The 19,935-nt window shown below is 45.8% G+C and overlaps 1 protein-coding gene across 4 annotated transcripts in view; it reads right to left on the reverse strand.

Annotated features, from left to right (window-relative positions):
- Nucleotides 1–19,935, reverse strand: part of KCTD1 (potassium channel tetramerization domain containing 1) — a 100,181-nt gene that overhangs the window by 64,830 nt on the left and 15,416 nt on the right. The window contains exon 1 of one of the 4 annotated variants that reach the window (XM_066330175.1): nt 452–2,346. The exons of 2 other annotated variants lie outside the window; for them this stretch is intronic. In XM_066330175.1, the coding sequence (XP_066186272.1) occupies nt 452–2,296 (1,845 nt within the window). In that variant the 5' untranslated portion in view covers nt 2,297–2,346. Of the gene's footprint in view, nt 1–451; nt 2,347–2,999; nt 3,356–19,935 lie in introns of those variants that run through there. One more of the 4 variants, XM_066330186.1, reaches the window with a different exon arrangement.

Below are 19,935 nucleotides of genomic sequence, written 5' to 3' on the forward strand. Positions count from 1 at the left end.
CCTGATGCCCCTATCTACTATTCTGGCCCAACTTTCATAAGTCACATCTACTGCAAAAAGAGAAATAAAAGAGGCAAAAAAGAAATAAAAAGAAGCAAAAGGGGAACCCACGGGGCTGAGCTGTCAGTGCTGCCGCTGAGGAGGAGCATGGCAGCACCCAGGCACCATTCAAGTCCAACACCCAGGCACACAGTGAGTGGCCACTGGACCAGTGGCGGGGCACGAAGAGACTGGGGGGGCAAGTAAGTTGGGTAACACGCATCCGGGCTCTTTGGGTGCCTGTAGGGTGAGAGTGACCCCAAGAGCCACCCCAATGCTGGCAGTGTGCCTCAGTGCCCAGCCTTGGGGGAAGAAAGGAGAGGGGCAGTGCAGACTATGTGGGGCAGGGTGAGGGGTTGCCACTTTTTTGGTTTTTTTTTTTTTTTTTCCTCCTGTTTCTTTTTCCGGTTACCTGTGTGGGGGAAACAATAGCAGGTGAAACTACTGTGGGTGAGGTGGTGCTTCTGTGCCCATTTGCTTCGGGGAGGAGGTGAGGCAAGGGGTCATGTTTCACTGAGACCACCACCACGGCGGGCGCAGCGGCATCCAGGGGCTCAGCGGGGCGGCGGCAGAGTCTTTTGGGGGAGGCAGAGGGCCCACATGCGTCGCCGCCGGCCGCAGCCCCTGCCGGGAACACTGCCTCGTAGAGCGCCCGCTTGGCCGGGGCCACCGCGGCCGCTTCTGCTTTCACTGGCGCAGCGTCACCGTCTTTGGGCAGCACATAGGGGTTGGCAGCGGGTGGCCGTGGCCGAGGCCCACCATTGAGGGCGGCAGGGGTGTAGCAGCCCCCGCCAGCGGGGTGGTGGAGGAGGTGGTGGTGGTGGGGAGGGGGGTGGTGGTGGTGGGGTGGCTGCAGTCCTCCCAGCTTGGTGCCAATGCCAGCGATGCTGTTGAGGGTGGCAATGGAGACGGCACCAATGCAGTGGTTGGTGTAGGTCTTGGAGAGCTTGGCCGCCTTGGAGAGCATCTGCATGCGGGTACCCAGGAGGTTCTTCCCGATGGCCTTGTTCTCGTACCAGGTGATGTCACCCTCGCTGCAGTGGTCCCGTGGGCGCTGGAAGAAGGCCTTGCAGAGGGGGTTGCGCTTGGAGAGGTACTTGACAAAGCTGGCGTAGGGGCAGAACTCTGTGCCAGTCTCATACATGCGAGGCAGGTTCTCCTCGTCGCTGCTCTCCGCCCGCTTCTTGCTCCAGGAGGACGAGCGCGACTTGTGGTAGGGCCCCAGCGCCTTGAAGTAGACGAACTTGCGTCCGTCCTCATCCACGGCCAGCCCAAAGGAGTCCTCCTCCAGCTCCCGCTGGTTCTCCCGGCCCCGCGTGCAGAAGTACATGCAGGTCTCAAACCAGACCTTGTTGAGGAGCCCGAAGGGGCTCTGGGTGCTGAACACGCTGCACGTGTAGAGCTTGCGGAGGTCGGCGCGGGTGATGGCCTGCTTCTGCACCACCGGCCCGGCGCCCTGCTCCTCCAGCTTGCGGATGACGGCGGCCAGGGTGAGGTTGGCGGCGCGCAGCTCGGGGTCCTTGGTGAGGTCGAGGGTGCGGCAGTAGGGCGGCTCGTTGAGGTAGCGGTTGAGGGAGCTGCGGATGCTGATGAGGGAGGACTTGGAGTAGAGCTGTCCGCTCTTGGAGCGCGCCTCAGCGTAGAAGGAGCGCAGGACCCGGCAGAGCGCCCCCTTGTCCATGGTCTCGAAGTCGGGGCTCTGCGCCTTCTCGCTCAGGTACTCGCGGAAGATGCGCACGGCGTAGCGGGTGGCCAGCCGCGTGTTCTCGCTCAGCCGCGCCCGCTCCGGCCGCTGCAGCAGCAGGGCCGCCTCCAGCTCCGCGTCCTCCGCCGCGCCCCCGGGGCCGCCGCCGCCCCCCGGGGCAGCCGCCGCGGCGCCCCCCGGGGCAGCCCCGACGCCGCTGCCGCCGCCGCTCGGCGTACGGCCCGGGGCGGGCGGCAGCGGCTCCGTCTCCTCCTCGCCGTCCCACTCCAGACCCATCTCCTCTTCCTCCTCCTCCTCGTCCAGCAGCAGCCCCCCATCGGCTCCGTCCTCCTCCTCCTCGTCCCCCGTTATCTGCACCTCCTGGATCTCATCCTCCTCCTCGCCCTCCTCCTCCTCGCCGGCGCTGCAGTAGCGGTGCGGGCGGGGGGCGACGCCGCGGCCGGACGGCCGGTCCCCCGCATTGTTCCCGCCACCTCCGCCGCGTCCGCCGCCCCCTCCGCCGCCGCCGCTCCACTCTCCGCCGCCGCCGCCGCTGCCAGGCATTCTCGCCATATTGCCGTCTCCCTGCCAGTCCTCGGGCAGGGCGCATGCGCTATATTGGACCGCAGCGCTGGAGCGCTTTTGTGTTTTAATGACCTTCAGCTACCGGGAGGCAAAGCCGGGCTCTTAAAGGGGCCGCGCTCCCACTGGCGGCGGCGGGGAAGGGGCGGGAGAGGTTGGGATGGATGGGGAGGAGGCTGACTCGCGCTGAGGGGGTACCGCGGGGAAGGGAGCGGTACTTACCGCGCCCGCCGCTCACCTCGGGTCCGTCCCGTCGAGCAGCGCTGACGGGCGCCGGGCGCGGGGGGGAACCGCCGGGCAGGTGCGCCCCGGCCTGGAGGTTCCCCCGCCGCCCGTCCCACCGCCCCATCCCCGAAAAAAAAAAGCACTCCGCGTGCGGAGCGGCTCTTTCGGTAGGGACGGACCGTCACCGAGCTGCTACGACGCCTCGCACCTCCTCATTCCACAGTAACTTAAACACAGACCGAAAAAAAAAAAAAAAAAAAGCCAAACCAAATCAAAACAAAACAAAAAAATCCAACGCAAAGCGAAGAAAAGGAAAAAAAACCAAGCAAAACTCAAACACACACACACACACAAAAGACTCAGGCTGTGCTTGTCCGCAGCACGGCTCAGACCTCGATAGGATGCTGCCGGGGAGCGGGCGGAGGACCCGGCCCCGTTCCCCGCCTGCCGTACTGCCGCGACATCGCACCTTTAATCGGGCGCCCGGATTTCGGTCGAGGGGCTCGGGAGGAGACGGACGCTCGGGGCATTGCATCCGTGCGGCTTGCAGTCCGCCCGGGAACAGCCAGTCGGTAGCCGCGGCGCTCGCTCGGCTTGCGGGAGCCCCGGCGAGGTCGGCTGCGGAGAGGGAGCAATAAGGACTCGGGGGCTGACGGGCGCTCCGGGCCGCCCTCTTGCTCGCTGGGGCTGCAGACCTTAGGGCAGTCCGAGGGCCCCCGGCCCCCCCGTGCCGCCGCTGCCTCCCATCTCGCCCACGTTCCTCCTCTGCTCCCCTCTTCAGCGACGGAGCAAAACCCGAGGGGACTCCCGCAAGCGCGCCGGGGCGCGGAGCCGCCGGACGCAAGAAGGCCACTTTGCGGGTGTTTCGGCGGAGGGGAGCCCCGGAGCGGCGCGGCGCGGGCGGGGGGAGCGCAGCCCCGGCTCAGCCCTGCCCCCGCCGCCCCCCGCCCCGTGCGCGCCCGCGGGGCGCTCCGGCCCCCGCCCGGCTCTGCCCGGGAAGGCGGCTGGCGGCACGCTGCCTTCCTTACCCTTCCTTCCCGGGAAGGGTCCTGGGCCGGGCTGGGCTCGGGAAGGAACGAGGGCATCAGCCTACGGCCGCGCACCGCGGGGAGAGGGAGCCGGTCCCACTGCGGACGGGAGGGGACGAGGTGGGTCCCCGCTGGTAGCACCCCCACTTTCCAAACCGAACTACCCCACAGAACTCCCCGTGCTATTTAGCCGGGCCATTTATTTTATTCGGTACGATGAAATAAATATTCATTACGACTGCTGGCTACACCTGAAATTATAGCCCTAATTGCTGAGCTGTTGGCCTGAGTTACCACATTTGCTGCTTACTCATCCGTAAGAATCGCTCAGCGCCGGGCCCCAGCCGTGGTGGTTCCCTTTTGGGGGGGCTCGGTGCCGCCTGTGCCGAGCCCCGCGGCCGCTCCCCTGGGGCAGAGAGCGACGGCCACGGACGGGGCGGCCCGGACAGCCCCAGCTCTCGCCGTCCGGGGAAACGTGGGATGTCAAAGAAGGGATGTGCAAATTGTTGAGCAAATTAGGCCAATTCGAAATAAATAAGCACTGCGGGAAGAGAGCCTGCCACTCCCGGGAAATAATTGAAGAGAAACTCGGCACTGTTATATTGATGTAAGCCTGGAGTAATTACTCAGAGGTCAAAGTTGTTGCACGCACTACAGAAGTTGTGCTCACTCTGTAGTTTGAGAGCGGATTATGCTCCCTCTTAAGTCGATGGCACATATATAAAATTCTGCGCTTTTTTTTTTTTTCCCCTCCTGTGCACGTAAAAGGCTATAAATAAGGGATTTTTCCCCCCTTGTCATACTTTATCTGTAACCTAATCCTGAAACAAAGTCTCAAAGACCTTCCCATGAGATGGACCAGATGCTGAAACAGATAGCTAAAAGAAACAATACCTTGTTGTGGTTAAAAGCTAAATGCTCCAGACAAGCGCCTTTTAGGAGCTATTACAACCCACCCAAGAAGACAGAGAACTGCAGGGCTTGCAGCATAAACGTTTTTTACAGAGATTATTTTTCTTTATTGTTCCCGTAAATGCTAAAAATTACATGATCGGCATTGACCTTTGAGTCTGTCTTAAGATCGTGGAACTCTTTTTTAAAAAGACCTTTTCAGAGCCATATGAGTGCAAAAGGTAATTGAATATTTTTAAACTTTAAAAAAGATGAACACTAGGTTGACAGCTTCTGTACTTGGATGTTCATTTAATCACCGTTTTCTGATTACAGGAGGTGAACTATGTTGACAGACTTGCAGATGAATATGCAGCCCAGTATACGAATAGTAAGTATAAAGGACATAAAGGACTTGCAGTGAGGTTGGAGGGGAAAAATGTATACGGAGCATCCGTATTATACACATCAACTGGAAGCACCTCAACAGCCAGAGGGAATTCAGGGAGTAGCAAGGGAGGTGTTCAGAGTGCTGCAGGTGCCCATAACTGGGAAGACACATGCATAAGTTATATACCTGTATAACCTATACGCATATAGGTAAGTTAATCATATACATGTATGGTAATTTACCTATCTGTTTATGTTTCTAAAAATAGCATTTAGCCTAGTCAGTTGTATCCCAGAAGTTTAAATCCTATTGTCCAAGCTCTCCAGTTAGATAAGGTAATCGAACTGCATTCCAAAACTGACAGAGTTGCACAAGTTTGTCTAATGTGAGCTGGCATATAACATTAAACTTACATCCACTCCACCCTCCACGTCACTAATCAGAGGTTTATCCTGCTGTGAGCTCTGTGCAGGCATAGACAGCATTCTGCATTCTCCCCTGGGACTCAAGGTTTGAGGCTGATTCTCAAATAGGTCCTGTCCGCACTTGGAGAATACATTTTATTACTGCTGTCAGTAAAGAAGATGTGATACCCACAGAACACTAATAATGGGCTGGCCTCACTAAGGATTATCCTTATGTGTACTTGGCGATCAGTTCATATGCCAGAGAATGAGCACGGCCAGTTTAAAAACCAAAATAACCTTCTCCACGAGTCAGTTGGTTTACAATAAAGGTAGTGCTTGTTACCACATCAGCAAACAGTTTCAGGTCTTTCTTCACTTCTGCTTTTTAAGCTGCTCTTGCCCCTGGCCTCGCTCCTGGCAAGCAGAGAGCTTGCTAGGACTGTGTTCTTTGACAATCGGCTATTGTGCTAAAGCTTTCCACAGCCTAGCTGTCCTTCAGACTAACACAATCTACTTCTTCCGTAGCTTCTCTAAGTGATTATTTCACTTATAATCATCTAAACCTTCATGCTTTGGTGAGTCTTGGTAGGTGTTTCATCATGAGGCTTCACGAGGAACTAAACTCGAATACCCTCAAAAGCCAAGAAGCAAAGAAAAAACACTGGGTCCGTTTGCTTCTTAGGATCCTGTCTAGGCATCTAGAAAATTTTATTTTAAAAAACAGTGCTTAAAGCAAGCTCGTGCATTAACTCTAATGCTGGCCACCTGGCATTTTTTAAAGAAAAAAACTTTCTCCCCACATACAATTTTACTGTTTGTTTAAATACAATAAACATTTTCTTTAAATGTCCTAATACTTTTTCTAAACACGAGATGTTTTCACTGTAGAGGCAGGCTATGTGGAAATTGGAATGAGAAATCCATATTGACACTATAGAACTAGAAGGCAAATAACACTTGGGACTCTTGGAAAATTCACTTAGGGAAAAAGCATGTCCTAGAAATCCTTCTCCCACCCAGAAACATGCAGTTTTGAGATAAGCTTTCTTAGCATTTCAGAACTGTCACTTCAAATGCTAATTCTGTTTTTATTTTACCCTTTTATTTTTGTATATGATATTTCTAGTTGTTTCAATACTTCTTCATACTAGGGACAGCTAATGCTGACATGTAGTGTGCTATAACAGATTTTAAATCTCCTTTATTTTATTTTTTTTCTCTTTTTTTTTAGCATCTCCCATCTGCGTGTCAATGAAACGGCCTCATATAACTCAACAAAGGAGACGTTGATTTACTAAAGTGAGGATGTATCCATCAACACTAAGTTGCAGCTGTTCTTAATGGATTTTAAAATACAAAAGCTATTTCACCTCTTGGATTGTCATATTATGAAATGTTAGTAGTAGTTGCGCATATCAAAGCACGAGCTACCACCCAAACCTTGTGAAATAATGTGAAGGCAGCATCAAGCCAGCCCCCTCGTGAAGCTCCTGGTGCCAATTGAAAGCCTATTTTCTCCTACTTTTTTTTTTTTTCCCTGCAGGTATTTGCTGTTACTCACCCACTGCTTTTTTTGTTTGTTTGTTTGCGTGTTTGTTGTGGGGTTTTTTGTTTGGTTGGTTGTTGTTTTTTGGGGTTTTTTTAAGTCCTTTTACAAAAGCAATATTTCTGCTGCTGATGCCACGATTGGTTTCCACTTGCTTTCTTTTCAAAATAAACCAGAGAAACCCCGAATGATCATCTTTGTAAGAAAGCACACATTCGTTCAGTGCTTGGCAAATTAAAAGCAAGACTTCGCAAATCACCTTTATTTTCAGTGTCAAGCAGCTGGAGCACTTTTGCTTCCAAAAATATAGAAGAGCTATGTTGTCAGACAGCTTGGAGACAGGCAGATAATAAATTGCATTGTGCTGCATAAAGGTTTTTAAGGGTCTTTTAAAATGTGCTGGAGGTAAGTTGCCAGGAGATATATGAATGCTTTTATTTAGCCGTATTTCAGTTTGTGTTTGTCTTTGCTTCTCTGGTGTTGAGGACACTTGAAACAAATTGGCCCCATCTGTGTGGCACAGTGGTAGCTGGTTAAAGCTGCTCTAGTGGTTGTCTGATCATTTCTATGAACTACTGACACCAAGCAACCTGGTGTGTTAGTGGCACAATGTTTGCTCCCTGTGGAGAGAGAAAGAGCTCTTTCTATCCAGGCTGATAATCGGTTAGTTTTTACTCCTTCTCAACTGAGTCCATACATTCTACATGAAGGTAAGGGAAATCTAGAAGGACCAAGCCAGTAACTTGAGAAAGGGAGCTCCAAAAAGTGAGATCCCTGTGAAACCACAAAGCTTATAGGTGTTGTAGGTCTAACTACAAGTTTTCACTTCATACAGTGTTTTAAGTACTGTAAGTTCAGGCTGGAAGTCACACTGGGCTGGATGAGGTCTAGAAATGCAGAGAGGGGCAACTGGTTATATGATAACAAGGTCCAGCTAGGAAAACTCCTTAAACATTCATTTAAGAAAAAAGGAAAAGAAAAAAAAAATCCAAACAAGAATGTACTATCATGAGACTCTAAAGAAGTGCACTTTCCAACTTGTTTCTCTACCATATGGAATTTATCTTAGTTCCTTTTACCATCCCCATTGCATGACCCAGAGTTTCTGTGTTGCCATGAGATGTGCTGAGGACTGATTCCTGCACAGGGCCAGAGGTAGAGCTTTACACCCCATGCAACTTATTCATACCAGGCTTTTCTCAGAGCATGGGGTCCTCAAGGGACAGGACAACAGCTGGCCTACAGCCCACCATGGAAAAGGGGATCTTTTGATCGTCAACTAGTAGCTTTAAAGCCTCTTTATACCATGAATTCACTGTCAATATACTTTTGTTTTGATTTAGTGACTGAAATAAACTGATTATTCCCCTTTTCCACCAGTATTATGTCTGTGTCATCATGAATTTGGAAATTCCCTTTCAGGTATTTATGTAGCAAAACCCCCAGTACCAATGGTCTGTCTTCTTGGATTTTCTTTTCTCAATTGAGTTATCTCAGCTGGGTTGACACAAACCCAATTTAAGCAACTTTAGAATTGTGTGAGTTCAAAGGGAGCCCACAGAGGGTGCAAAAATACTGTTAAACAGTGTCAGAATCCTGCTCAGGCTGTCACCCAGACCCACCTTTCCATTGCTGTTGAATTTTAAGTTACACTAACTTGTAAAGCAGCATTCGAGTAGAAGGGAATACATTCATAGGTCATATGAAAGAGGAGTACTGGGATAAAAAAAGTATAGCAATGTTTACTGCCAGACCCCATCACCTCCTTTATCAGCATGATTTAATTCATACCAAGAAAAAAACGGTAGAATATGTGGCAGAATATTAAAAAATAAGGGAAGTCCTTTATGCAAAACTACTTGCATTAACTAAATGTTCCCACCATATCTTTCTTCAGGTAAAACTGGGGGAAAAGCCTCAGGATACTGTCAGGACTTTTCTTTGAGGTTTAAAGCCAGAGGCCATAAAGGACCTTTCAGGTCTCTTTGCAGTTTGCACCTGCATTTTGCTGCATTTTAAGTTATAGATAGTAAAGCCTGGAAAAGTAGAAAACCTGAAATGATTTAGAGAAAATATAAAGAAAATTGTTAAAGTGTAGTGGATGTATTGGATGTACCTCTCTTTTTTCAGCATCAGGTAATAAAACAAATGAGAAATACCTTCTAGCATCTGGTAAACATCAGTGTTCTGTAAGAGTTTGGCATTAAAAAAGACCCAAAAACCACTTCTTGTACTGTGCTTTGAATAGCCTTGGCTTTTCTACCCATGAAAGGTTAAGGTGGGCTTGAATCAAGGTTTTCTTATTTGAAGGTCAAGGTTAAAACCCAAATTCTTTTTACAGAACAAAAGACATCATCAAATAAATTAAAATAATCTAAAAAAATCCTAGAGCCAAGACTTTGCACATTCATGAACTGAATTATACAACTACAAGCATGTAGTTATTTGCTAGTAAAGACCTTGCTTTTAGTAGAAATGAACATTGTTAAAATAAGTAAGAGAAAAATTCAAGCTTTACCTTTGCCTTGGACAAAACAAGGTCACATTTGCAATTTGCAGTGCTTGATCTCTCCATTAGCAATCTTGGCAAAGGTTTATCAAGTTATTCTGAATAATTTCCTTCAAGTTATGAGTGTGTCACTTGGTCTGTTATGGATCTGTTCCTTCAGTTTACTCTGCTGTTTACCTGTGAATTGTCACACTCGTTCTTGCTGCTTAGTGTCAAAAGAAAAAAAAAAATAAAGCAGTGTTTAAAATCAAAGCTTCAGGGTGGAAGGATATAAAGTGTGAAATCCAGACCCATTGCTTTCATTCTGGCTTTAGTGATCACAGAAACCTGCTGTAGGGCAGGACTAATCTGCCAGAAAATTATTATTGAGCCCTGGTAGCTCAGATATATGTGCAGACTTGAAAACGTTGTTCTTTGTGCCAACTCCAGGTCCTACAAGAACCTCACATGGTATCCTCCACCTGGCTCAGAAATGCACCGCGTTCCACCGTAAAGAGGAGGAACTTTGTTAATTCCCAAGCAGCTGTGAACAATTTAATCTCTTTCCAAACAGCATCCTATTCTAATTGGGAGTTTCTTGGGGGATGGATAGTCTGAAGAGCTGGTGAAAGATAATAGTGTCTCTCTTTCAAGGCCATTCCTGTGGATTTGGCTTCGACAATAGCATCTTGATAACAGGGTTGCCAAATCTCAAAGCCTCGCCTCTCAAAATCTCAATGTCTTGGTTGGCATTTCCTCCTCCGTATGCTGAAACTGAGAGGTTTAAAATTAGTCTTTGGCAGACAACTTTGAAACTTGGAATTACTGGTCTGTAAATACTTGGAAACCAGGTGGTGAGCCACAGTTTTGTAATTTTAGGAAGAAGCAATCCCTCTAATTTTAAGATATGATTAAGATTTTATTCTGAACGTTGGTGGTTGGAACTCCTGGGATTTCCCAGATAAAATTGCCTCTGAGAACTGAGCTGATAAATTGAATTGGTTTTCTGGACAAGTCTCTAAATTACTGACTTCTTTGCCTCACATAATTTCTTAATCAAAAAATCACCATCCAAATCCTACACAAGCCATTTTTTGTGGCCTCTTTGGCAATATGTTTAGAAGAGTCAAAAATCACAAAGAGATACTTCAAGAAATTCATACTCAGATTTCTTCGAGTTCTCAGAACCAAGAACTTTTTTGTTTTGATTATCAGAAGGTTTCTGCACTCAAAAATGGTTGTATAGGTATTTAAGTCAGCTGTACTTTTAAACAGGCTCGCACCTGATATGGTTTCCATGGGAGCTGCTTGGTGCTTAGCCATTTGCAAACATGGCTGCATATGTGGATAATTAAATTAGAGTTAGTGAACACAGTGTTCTTCTGGACAGCTGACCTTCGGTCTCTCTGGCACACTGGTAGTAGAGCGAAAGGAAATACATCCTTTCTATGGTTTACATTTTCTGTACCACATTTTTCTTTTCCTTAAGACTAGCTAGGCGTGACTTTCTGGATACTTTACCAAAATCTCCTACTATTTCACTGTATTTTCAGCAGTTACCCTTGGATTGTTCTACACAACTCCAGATAGCACATTTAATCACCTTAGTTCTTCTATTTTCATTGGAGTTCCCAAATTTTTAAGCTTTTCTTTTGTCCAGCAAGATATATTGGTCTTGGCTTACACTAAAACATTCCATAATACTCTCTAAGAACTAGTTTTATTTAATCAGAAAGTAGTGGAGTTTAGGTACTTAAGAATGTCAGTCATATCTAAAGTGTACAGGCAGAATTATAGGAGCTTTGTAAAGCTAAATGGATCAAAGTATCTGGACGAATTTTTAACCATTTTTGGAGCAGGCATTGTATTTCAGAGGAAAATGTAGATTCATTTCGTTAACCCATTGCTTCAAATGAGTTTGTCAGATCCCAAATAGGGAGGGACAGGATTTTGGCTACTGAATTCCAGTTTGGCCACTAGTGCCTGGGCTAATTAGGGATGGGTAGAGAGAACCCCACATGTAGCTGAATAAACTAGAAAAATACTGATGTCCTACTGAGGTCAGCAGCACTAATTAGCATTCACAGACAGAAAATCTGTTTGAACCTGCCTGCTTTGCTTCCTGGCTTTGATTGCATCCAAAATCATACAGGGAAATGATTCTGATGCTGTGTCATACCAGAAGCACACGCTGGGATGCTCATGGGCTAGCCTGTCCACCCAGGACTTATACAATCCTTCTCACTCACTGGGGTGGCTTAAGTTTTGTTGTATGGAGGGTACAAACCCAGACGCCTTTTGGCTGCTCAACAGAATGAGTCTGACCCTTGCAGAGGTGCCTATCTGTCTGGATCTTAAGCTCTATGAAGTCCAAGAAGCCTGGTACTATTCTAGGAAGTCACATTGAGAATTCTACCTCTCTGCAGTAGTACCAGAAACACACAGAAGCTACAAACCACCTCCACGTTGGGGAATTTTGCCAGGCCTTTATTTCTTTATACTTTCTGTCCCCAAACCCTGAACTTTCATGAAGCTTCTCCCTAGTACCATGGACAAATGCCACTACCTCCCTTGTCTGTGCTGCTCAAAAGCCCACACGAGGTATATAGGCTGCTGAATCTGGGTTTTGTTTTTGGCTCTCTGAAGGATGCTCCATCTCTTAAACTTTCTCTAGAGCTGGGTGACTGTTGACAACAACAAATTTGTATAAGCCCAACACTTTTTCAGTATTTTTGGGTAAATTAGTGGAGTAGTATCTGAAAGCTTATAGAGTGCTTTATCTGCTAGTCAATAGAACAAGTTTGAAATTAAGAAATAAATGTTTTCACCATTTGAAAGCTTCAGAAAAGAAAAGCAATATTTTCCAGCATAATTTGAACATAAGCATTGTGGTATTTGTATTAGGCAAGTCTTCTCCACATAATGCATCAGTAATAGTACTTTTTTAAATGAAAGGTGGCAAAAATCAGCCCTACAGTAGTTTCTCAAAGTTCTATGCATAAATTATTATTTTAATAGGCATTAGGTGAGCTATCACTTCATTTATCCTTCATTTTAACCTCAGAGAGAGAATCCCTCTCCGTTTCTTTTGCTTTGCAGAAAGGACATGAAACAAATAGAAAATGTTGTGAATGTTCTACAACTCCAACTGGGATAAAAAAATAAACCAAAGCAAAAAAACCAACTACTGTAAATAAGGAAAGAATCAAAAACTGTTAATAAAACTTCCGGCTTTGATGACACAATTGTTTGACATAGTGATAAAAGAATGTATCTCTCAAGTATGTGTAAAATGTTGCCAAATCACAGAATAGTACACAGAAATGGGCAGGGATTTTGTGGTATTGGCATAACCTGTTTGAAGACACTTGGCTGGATAATGAAGACTAAACTTTTATCATGTGGAAATTACCTATTACTACAAAGCACCTATTACGTAATCCTGCAAAGTACTTCAAGAAACACTCCAAAGCAAGAGAAGAGAATCTAAGACACTGGTTGCACCTGTCCTTTTGCATCCAGCCATGAAGAACATCCTTCTGTTCTGGGCTGACACTGCCTGGGTTGACTCTGTTGAATCTGCCAACAGAAAAGGCTTGGCAGATAGACTGGGGAAGGGAGAATTCAGTCTCAGCTGTTTGCAGTCATCTGAGAGCTTCTGGTGATCCATGCCACTCTGTCTGTGCTCGCTGCAAAATGCATACACCTTGGGGGCAAATATTAGTAATCTGGGCACAAGAGCTAAAAACTTTCCAGTAGAATAATCTGAATCACATATTTGGCTTAGTTTCCTCATGGAAGAAATAGAAAGTCCCCTTGCTCCATGAAATCAACCATCATTCAACCAACTATTATATTTTAAAGGACATTCTCAGTAAACTGCAAGGATGCCAAGATGACTGCTGTGCCCTAATGATATATGTGAGACCTTAATGTTGATACAGAGCTCAGGGTCATGAATATTTTTTAGGAGAGAGCAGGAACTCTAGAAAATCTATGAGCATATTAGCAAAATTAGCAATGTTGAGGGGAGCTCTTCTTGGAATCATGACAAATAGTCTGACCCATAACTTGCAAAGTCATAACAGAGAGGAGTAAAATTTCACCATGGACATTCCTCTTGAGTAAACCCCAACCACCCCCCCCCGCCAAAAAAAAAAAAAAAAACAAACAGAAAAAAAAAAAACAAAACCCAAAAAAAAAAAAAACCCAAAAAACCCACCCACAAACAAAAAAAAACCCATACAAACAAACAAAACCCCACCACCAACCCACACCAAAAAAAGGCAACCAAACCTAACCAACCGAACCAAACCCCACAGAAATCCAGACCAAACACATGGCTCTTTCCTCAATTAGCATCCTGTCTTGTTCCTTTTGAACCACTGCTACTGCTGTATCAGAACAGATTTGCAAATGGGATATCAGGGCTGGGCTGGGTTAACCAAGCCACATGAGATGGAACAACAGTGAACAACAGGAAAAGGTGAGGGGATGGAGTTGTAGTACAAAAGGGTATGAAATAATTCTGAAATTACTCCCACTCAGGCTGTGCTTTCCTCTAACGATCCCTATGTGCCCTCTACGTTTGTTGGCCATTAGCCAAACCTTTAGAGCCCTAAAGCCATCTATTGTCAAACTGTCTACAATTCTCCTAAATGTTGCTGAGAGGAGCATTTAACAGAAGAAGGTGTGGTCTGGTTGCCTGCAGTTTTTCCCATCAGCAGACACAGTGGATAGAAAGAATCACTGTAGGAGCATTCCTGTAACCCTGATCCATTTATATTCCTTTGGCACATGCAGGCATATTCATGAGCTCTATATCCAAAACAGGTGAATTATTCTCAGCAGCACAACTAAATATGAACTCTGTTGTCTTAGTGAAGGGCAGTGGACAGAGTTGAGAGCACATTTGACACAGAAAAGATAGGGGACAGATGCAACAGAGACATAAAAGAAGCTGTAGAACTATATTTCTTTTATCCCACAGCTAACAAGAAGTGGGATTTGCCTCTTTTCCCCTCCCAGCAGTGACTCTGCCTTGGTGAAGGCAGCAGCAGGAGCAAGTCTCATTTTCTAGGGCTTTGGCACAGATGATGTAGACTTGGGACAAGAATTGATTTGTTCCTCAAGGCAATCTGCTGTCCTCAGCAGCTTCTGTGGTGCTAGAGCCTCAGGTCAGCTCTGTTCAAAACCTCCAGCAACCCTCTCTCTAGACAAACTCCTGTAGTCACAGGCAAAGCCTAAGTAAATTTGCTGTGCCCGCAGAGGCAAGAGAGGATTTCTCCTGGGACACCTGGTAAGGACTCCAAACAGTGGTGCCAAGCAGCACATATCTTGCAGTTACCTTCATCAGACATCTTCACCCCAAAGATGGCTGAAAGTGAACAAAAAGTTGTGTTTTAAGGCACACCAAGGGTTCTCTCATTTGCCATTTTCAGAACTCTCAAAGGGCTACAAAATATAAGTTTCTCTTCGTTCACTCCAGTTGAAAGAAACTAGAAATTCAATTTTGATGCCACTGTCAACAGTCCAGTCTTGAGCTGGTAAATCTGGCTGATAATTAGCCTTGGCCTGGGATTCTTCTCTTTTATTCTTCTAAGATAAATTCCTCATTTTTTCCCCTCTTCCTTGTGGAGTTACCTTGTTACCCAGGTACCTGAAATGCCACACATCAGTCCCAGCTTGGACAGTACTTCCTCTCCTCACTCATCCTCAGATCTCTCCAAATCATGTCATTCTCCCATGCTCTCTCCTTCACCACCTGTTCTTCCTTTGGGAATGAGCAGAATTACAAACCCATCTGCCTTAGCTGTTTCCTACATTTCTGCTAGGAGAGATTCGGAAGATAAAAGACAGAGAAAAGTGGTGCAGAAAATACACTGAACTGATATGTCAAGCTACACTGAACATGCCTTCTACAATCTCCTCCTGCTGCTTTATCTCTTCTCCTTTGCAGTCCTGTGGAAACCAGGAGGAAACCAGGAGGAAAAAAACCACTGCGTGGCTGTCAGCTTCAAAGCAGGAGAAAAGAAAAACCCCTTCCTCTCTGAGCTGTGATTACATCTCACAATAGATGACTTCCCACACTTCTCTGGAAGAATCCCTGACTCCTCTCTTGTTCCTATGAGGCCACACAAACAGCTGAACAAACAGCAGTAATATCCGTGGGAAAGACAGGATGATTCTACCCATCTTTCTCCGTGTTTCTTCATTTTTCTATAACCCTGCCTGCCTCCTCAGGAGGTTCCAGCTCCTTACCTTGGCACACAGTGCCCAACGACTGTGGTGCTCTACTCAAGGTGGCACCAAGCACTGCAGTCCTGCCAGGACCGTTGTCCTTAGCCGTGTGTGGGGGAACATCTGTGCTTTCAGCTACGTGTCCTTGCCGGTGTTCGGGTAAAAAAGTACCCAGCTCTTGCTTATCTCTAGTATTCATGATCACAGGATGTTCCAAAACAAAGCATGAAGCAAGAGACGAAGCCTGGATTATTTTTTAAACAGTGTATTTGAGAGTACTCACTTAACTTCTGGGTTTGAGTTTTCAGACTGCAATAATTTTCAAGTCCTGTTCTCCTTTTCCTTTCTCTTGCTGCCTTATCCATTTATCCTCCACCCCAAACATAAAGGCTAAGTATCCTGCACCCCAAACATAAAGGCTAAGTATCCTCTACCCCAAACATAAAGGATAAGGATGATCGTTTTTCCCTTTGAAATCCAGGAATCTCTTTAATCCTGGATGTGAGACAATGGGAAACATACTAGGAGGTGAGAGGAGAGGCTTGGCAATGCAAGAGAGAATGCAATAAACCAGTTATTTCTTTTCCAATCATTAAACTCTGCACCCTAGAGTTACTGGTCTTTATGGCAGCCTGGTCAAATAGAAAGAGACACAGAAAAGCAGAGGAGAAAGGTCCTATGTTTCCAAACTGATGCATGGACAAGGCGCCAAATGATTGCATTTCATTCATTTGCCACAAACTGGGTTAGCTTTGAGCTTGAAGGAGAGAGAATAGCAGGTTTTTAAGTACTGCTTCTGGGTCTGGCATCAACATTTCTGTTGCCATAATGAGTCAGACATCAGAGGCAATACACATGAAAGGATGCAGGCCAATGCCCAGGCAAACAGAAGTGGGAAAGCAGAACTGAAAAATAACTCCATGCGTTAGGGAAGAAGGACTCCATCCTCACAAAACTTTTGAAATGATAACCTCTATTTCCTTTATTCCATCAAATAAATTCACTTCAAAATAAACCCACTACCACCACCGCCAATACAAAAGCCCCTCTAGAATTCTGGGCAAGGCTAATTTGCCAGAGGCAGAGTTTGTTCTGTTAATTGCCATTTGCCATGTACTATGCCACAGTCCCCAAATGCTCTTGCACATTTCCCATCAGGCAAGCACACACACGATTAAGGACATTTGAGCAGTCATCCTTAGAACTGTGAAAAACATTAATCCTTAAATGAAGGGGAATCAGTCTTCTGAGCCTCAGAAACCATGGCCTCAGATGCTCCTTCCCTTTGCCTTTAGCCAGGGCTACTGAAGGGCTGTTGGATGATTAGGGGTAGATAACTGGCTCTGGCAACAGACTATGGGGTGGAAAGGGCATTGGTGGAAAACATTTCAAACTCTGATTTGCACCTTTACTTGGGGGCTTCACTGGGAACTCAGGGCAGTCCAGAGGCACATAATTGGCATTTTTCAACTGCCAAGTAACTCCCTCAATTGCGCTCTTATGCCTCGCATTTCCATTGTCTTTTCTTCCTCCCTCCTTTTTTCGACCATCTTTTCTTCTCTGACTTCTCTTTCAACTTGTATCACCATTACCTAGAGAGTTGATATGTGCTGCTTGGTGCTCTTCTCTATTATTCCTTTTTCTCTCCAACACTTTATCAAACATAATCACAAAGAAAACATTTACTCCAAGATGTTCCAGTGGTCTGCTAATCAACTAGTACAAAATATTCAGCTACAGAATTCTAAAAGGTCTCCCATGTCCTTTCCTGTCCTCTGTTACTTGGCTTCCTTTACTATATCAGGACTTGTCTTTTGACAATTTTACTAATTTAACTGATCAATGGGGAACTTTTAATTTTATTTTGACCAAGAATTGTACTCATAGAGTCTCATCCCTGTTAGCCCAGTTGTGAAGACACCACCTCTTTGATCTTGGTTAGATCATGGAAGCTGCTTTCCATCTTGGGAATCAGAGCTACATAATTTTGTCTTGCAAAATTATGTGACAGAAAAAACTCTACTGAAGCACACAGAATTCAATAGCCATGTATATAACCCTCTGGTACCTCCATTGCTGCGGTGTTAGATGGTGTTGATGTGATACAAGCCAAAATGGTGAGGTCACTACTCCAATAGGAACACAGTAATGAGGTCCAATATCCACAAAGAACTTGCACTCAGGTTATTGTTCTGGAGTCAGTTAATGATTAACATGGATTAACTCCTTGTGCCTTACGGACATAATATCAGGGTTTTTCAAAAATGTAGGGATACACAGAGACACTGTAGGGATTTGGGCATAGATTCTATTATTTGAGATGACATAGTATTGGAAAGGAAAGATCTTACACAATATTAAAAATGTGTTGATTTCCTGACTCTGCTGCCAAGAATCAGCCATCATTTTACACGTAATGCCTTGGTATTTCAGGCCATGCTTGCCTTGTGTGATCCCACATGTGCTGAAAATAATGAGAATGTGATAAGGCAGCAGAAACATGATTCAGCTTTGATCTGAAAATTGATCCTGACTCCCTTATGCTGCTGAGAGTTTGTGGGCACCAAAGAGAATATGGTAAGTTTGCTCAGCACACTAGAGGTGTGACATTAATACAAGTTACCCAACACTAGAGCCTTCCATACGGCTGCAGCTAAAATAAATCTGTTTCCCCATTAATTAGCTTAAAACCAGCATAGCTATGTTGCTTATCCTACTGCCACATTTTCTTTTGCACTTAATGATCTAATCACATCCTCCTTTTTCTAGAGGGCCTTTGCCTCATTCAGTGCCCAGGATGGATGCGACTCATTGAATAGGCATCTGTAGTCTGACAGTTTGTCTTGGATTTGCCTGGAGCTGAAGATACATCCTTTGATTATATCCCTGGCTCTGCTGCAAAGTTTGTGTGTTAGGGTACTGGCCTAGTCACTTAAACCAAACAAAGTAGGCACAAAAAACCCTCTTCTTTTTTTGCTGTGGGTGTCTGACTGTAATGACTTGAGATCTCATTTGCGAAAGAGCTAAGTGCTCATTACATGCAACTGGGGCAGAATGCTGCAAAATGCTAAATACTCTGAAAAAGGGAGGCACTCAGAGGTTCAAAATTAAAATTAGCAAGACAGTGCCATTCATGATCTCCCTGGACTCCCTTTCCTGTATCCAAAATATTTCTTCCAGCATAGGGACAGTATGACAGCAACAAGTACATATCTGGGAAATGGTAGTTTTGAGGTTTCAAATCCCCATTAGGACAAAAGGAAAACCATTTTCAGGTCTGAAGAGTGGACCTCTGTCTCATACAGGTTTCAGGTATTTAGGCTCTCCTGTGTAGCTGCTCAAATCAGCAGACTTTTGGTACTTCTAGATCATTTGTCCACTCAATTCAACCAAGAAGGCTTTGCCCTTCATGACTTAATCAAAACTGGAAAATTCCAGCCAAAAGCTTCAGTTTTGACTGACCTTTTCTTGTCAGACAACTGTTTTGTACATGTTTACTGTCTGAACTGCTGAGACTATGGCAGGACTCTGGGATGAGCATGCCAGTCCCACTGTACTAGTTTATGTTTGGAAGAGTTGTTGCTCTGGGAGAAGTCAAATTAGGCATGCAAAGGCATGTCTGAAGTTCATCTGAACTCTTCTGTACCAAGTACAGATGCTCCACAGTTCCAGGGGAGCTCTCCTGGTTCAGGTCATCATGCAACAGACACAGAGGGTGACCAATTTCCTTGGTAAGCCCAGTAATTCTGGACCATCCATCCAACCTCAGGTTTGCCCAGAAGGCTACACTGCTTTAGGCTTAAAGCAGTCAAAGGATACACCACTGCATAAACCATTAGAATGAAGCTGGCACCTATATAAATGTCAAAGCTTTACACCTTCACACATACATCTCTGTCTATCCACACCAAATCTTAATTTCTTCATCTTTAAGGAGAAGATAGTGTCTCAGAAGAGAGATCACCTGTCCTTCAAGTCTGAAATCCAAGGGCAGCAAGGAGCATCCTAAGCAGTCGTATTTACTAGGCACTACAAAAGCAGGTGTCATTAAAGTTGTTCCAAGGAGAGGAGACACTCGTTTCTTCCCTCTTGGACTCCAGCCAGGTATTTCTATATCCTTTTCCAGCAAACCTTCCTGCTTTCAGAAGAGAACAAAATTTAGGCAAGACTACTAAAAGAGATGGAAAGATTTCAGGAGGCTGTGGCAACAACTACAGCCTTTGCTGTCCAGGTTCCGTGCGCATAATTTCTAACAGGGATCAGTGCAACCTTGCATTTAAATAATATTACCGTGGGAGCGTTTCTTTTCTGCAGCATGCTACAGTTTCTTGTGCAGTGTCAAATTTGGGATCATTTTGACATCTGGTCTGTGGAACTCATTCATCTGTTGTAACTGAGTAGGTGTTGGGTGGGG

The sequence above is a fragment of the Sylvia atricapilla genome, chromosome 1, assembly GCF_009819655.1.
Source record: "Sylvia atricapilla isolate bSylAtr1 chromosome 1, bSylAtr1.pri, whole genome shotgun sequence".
Lineage (NCBI taxonomy): Eukaryota > Metazoa > Chordata > Aves > Passeriformes > Sylviidae > Sylvia > Sylvia atricapilla.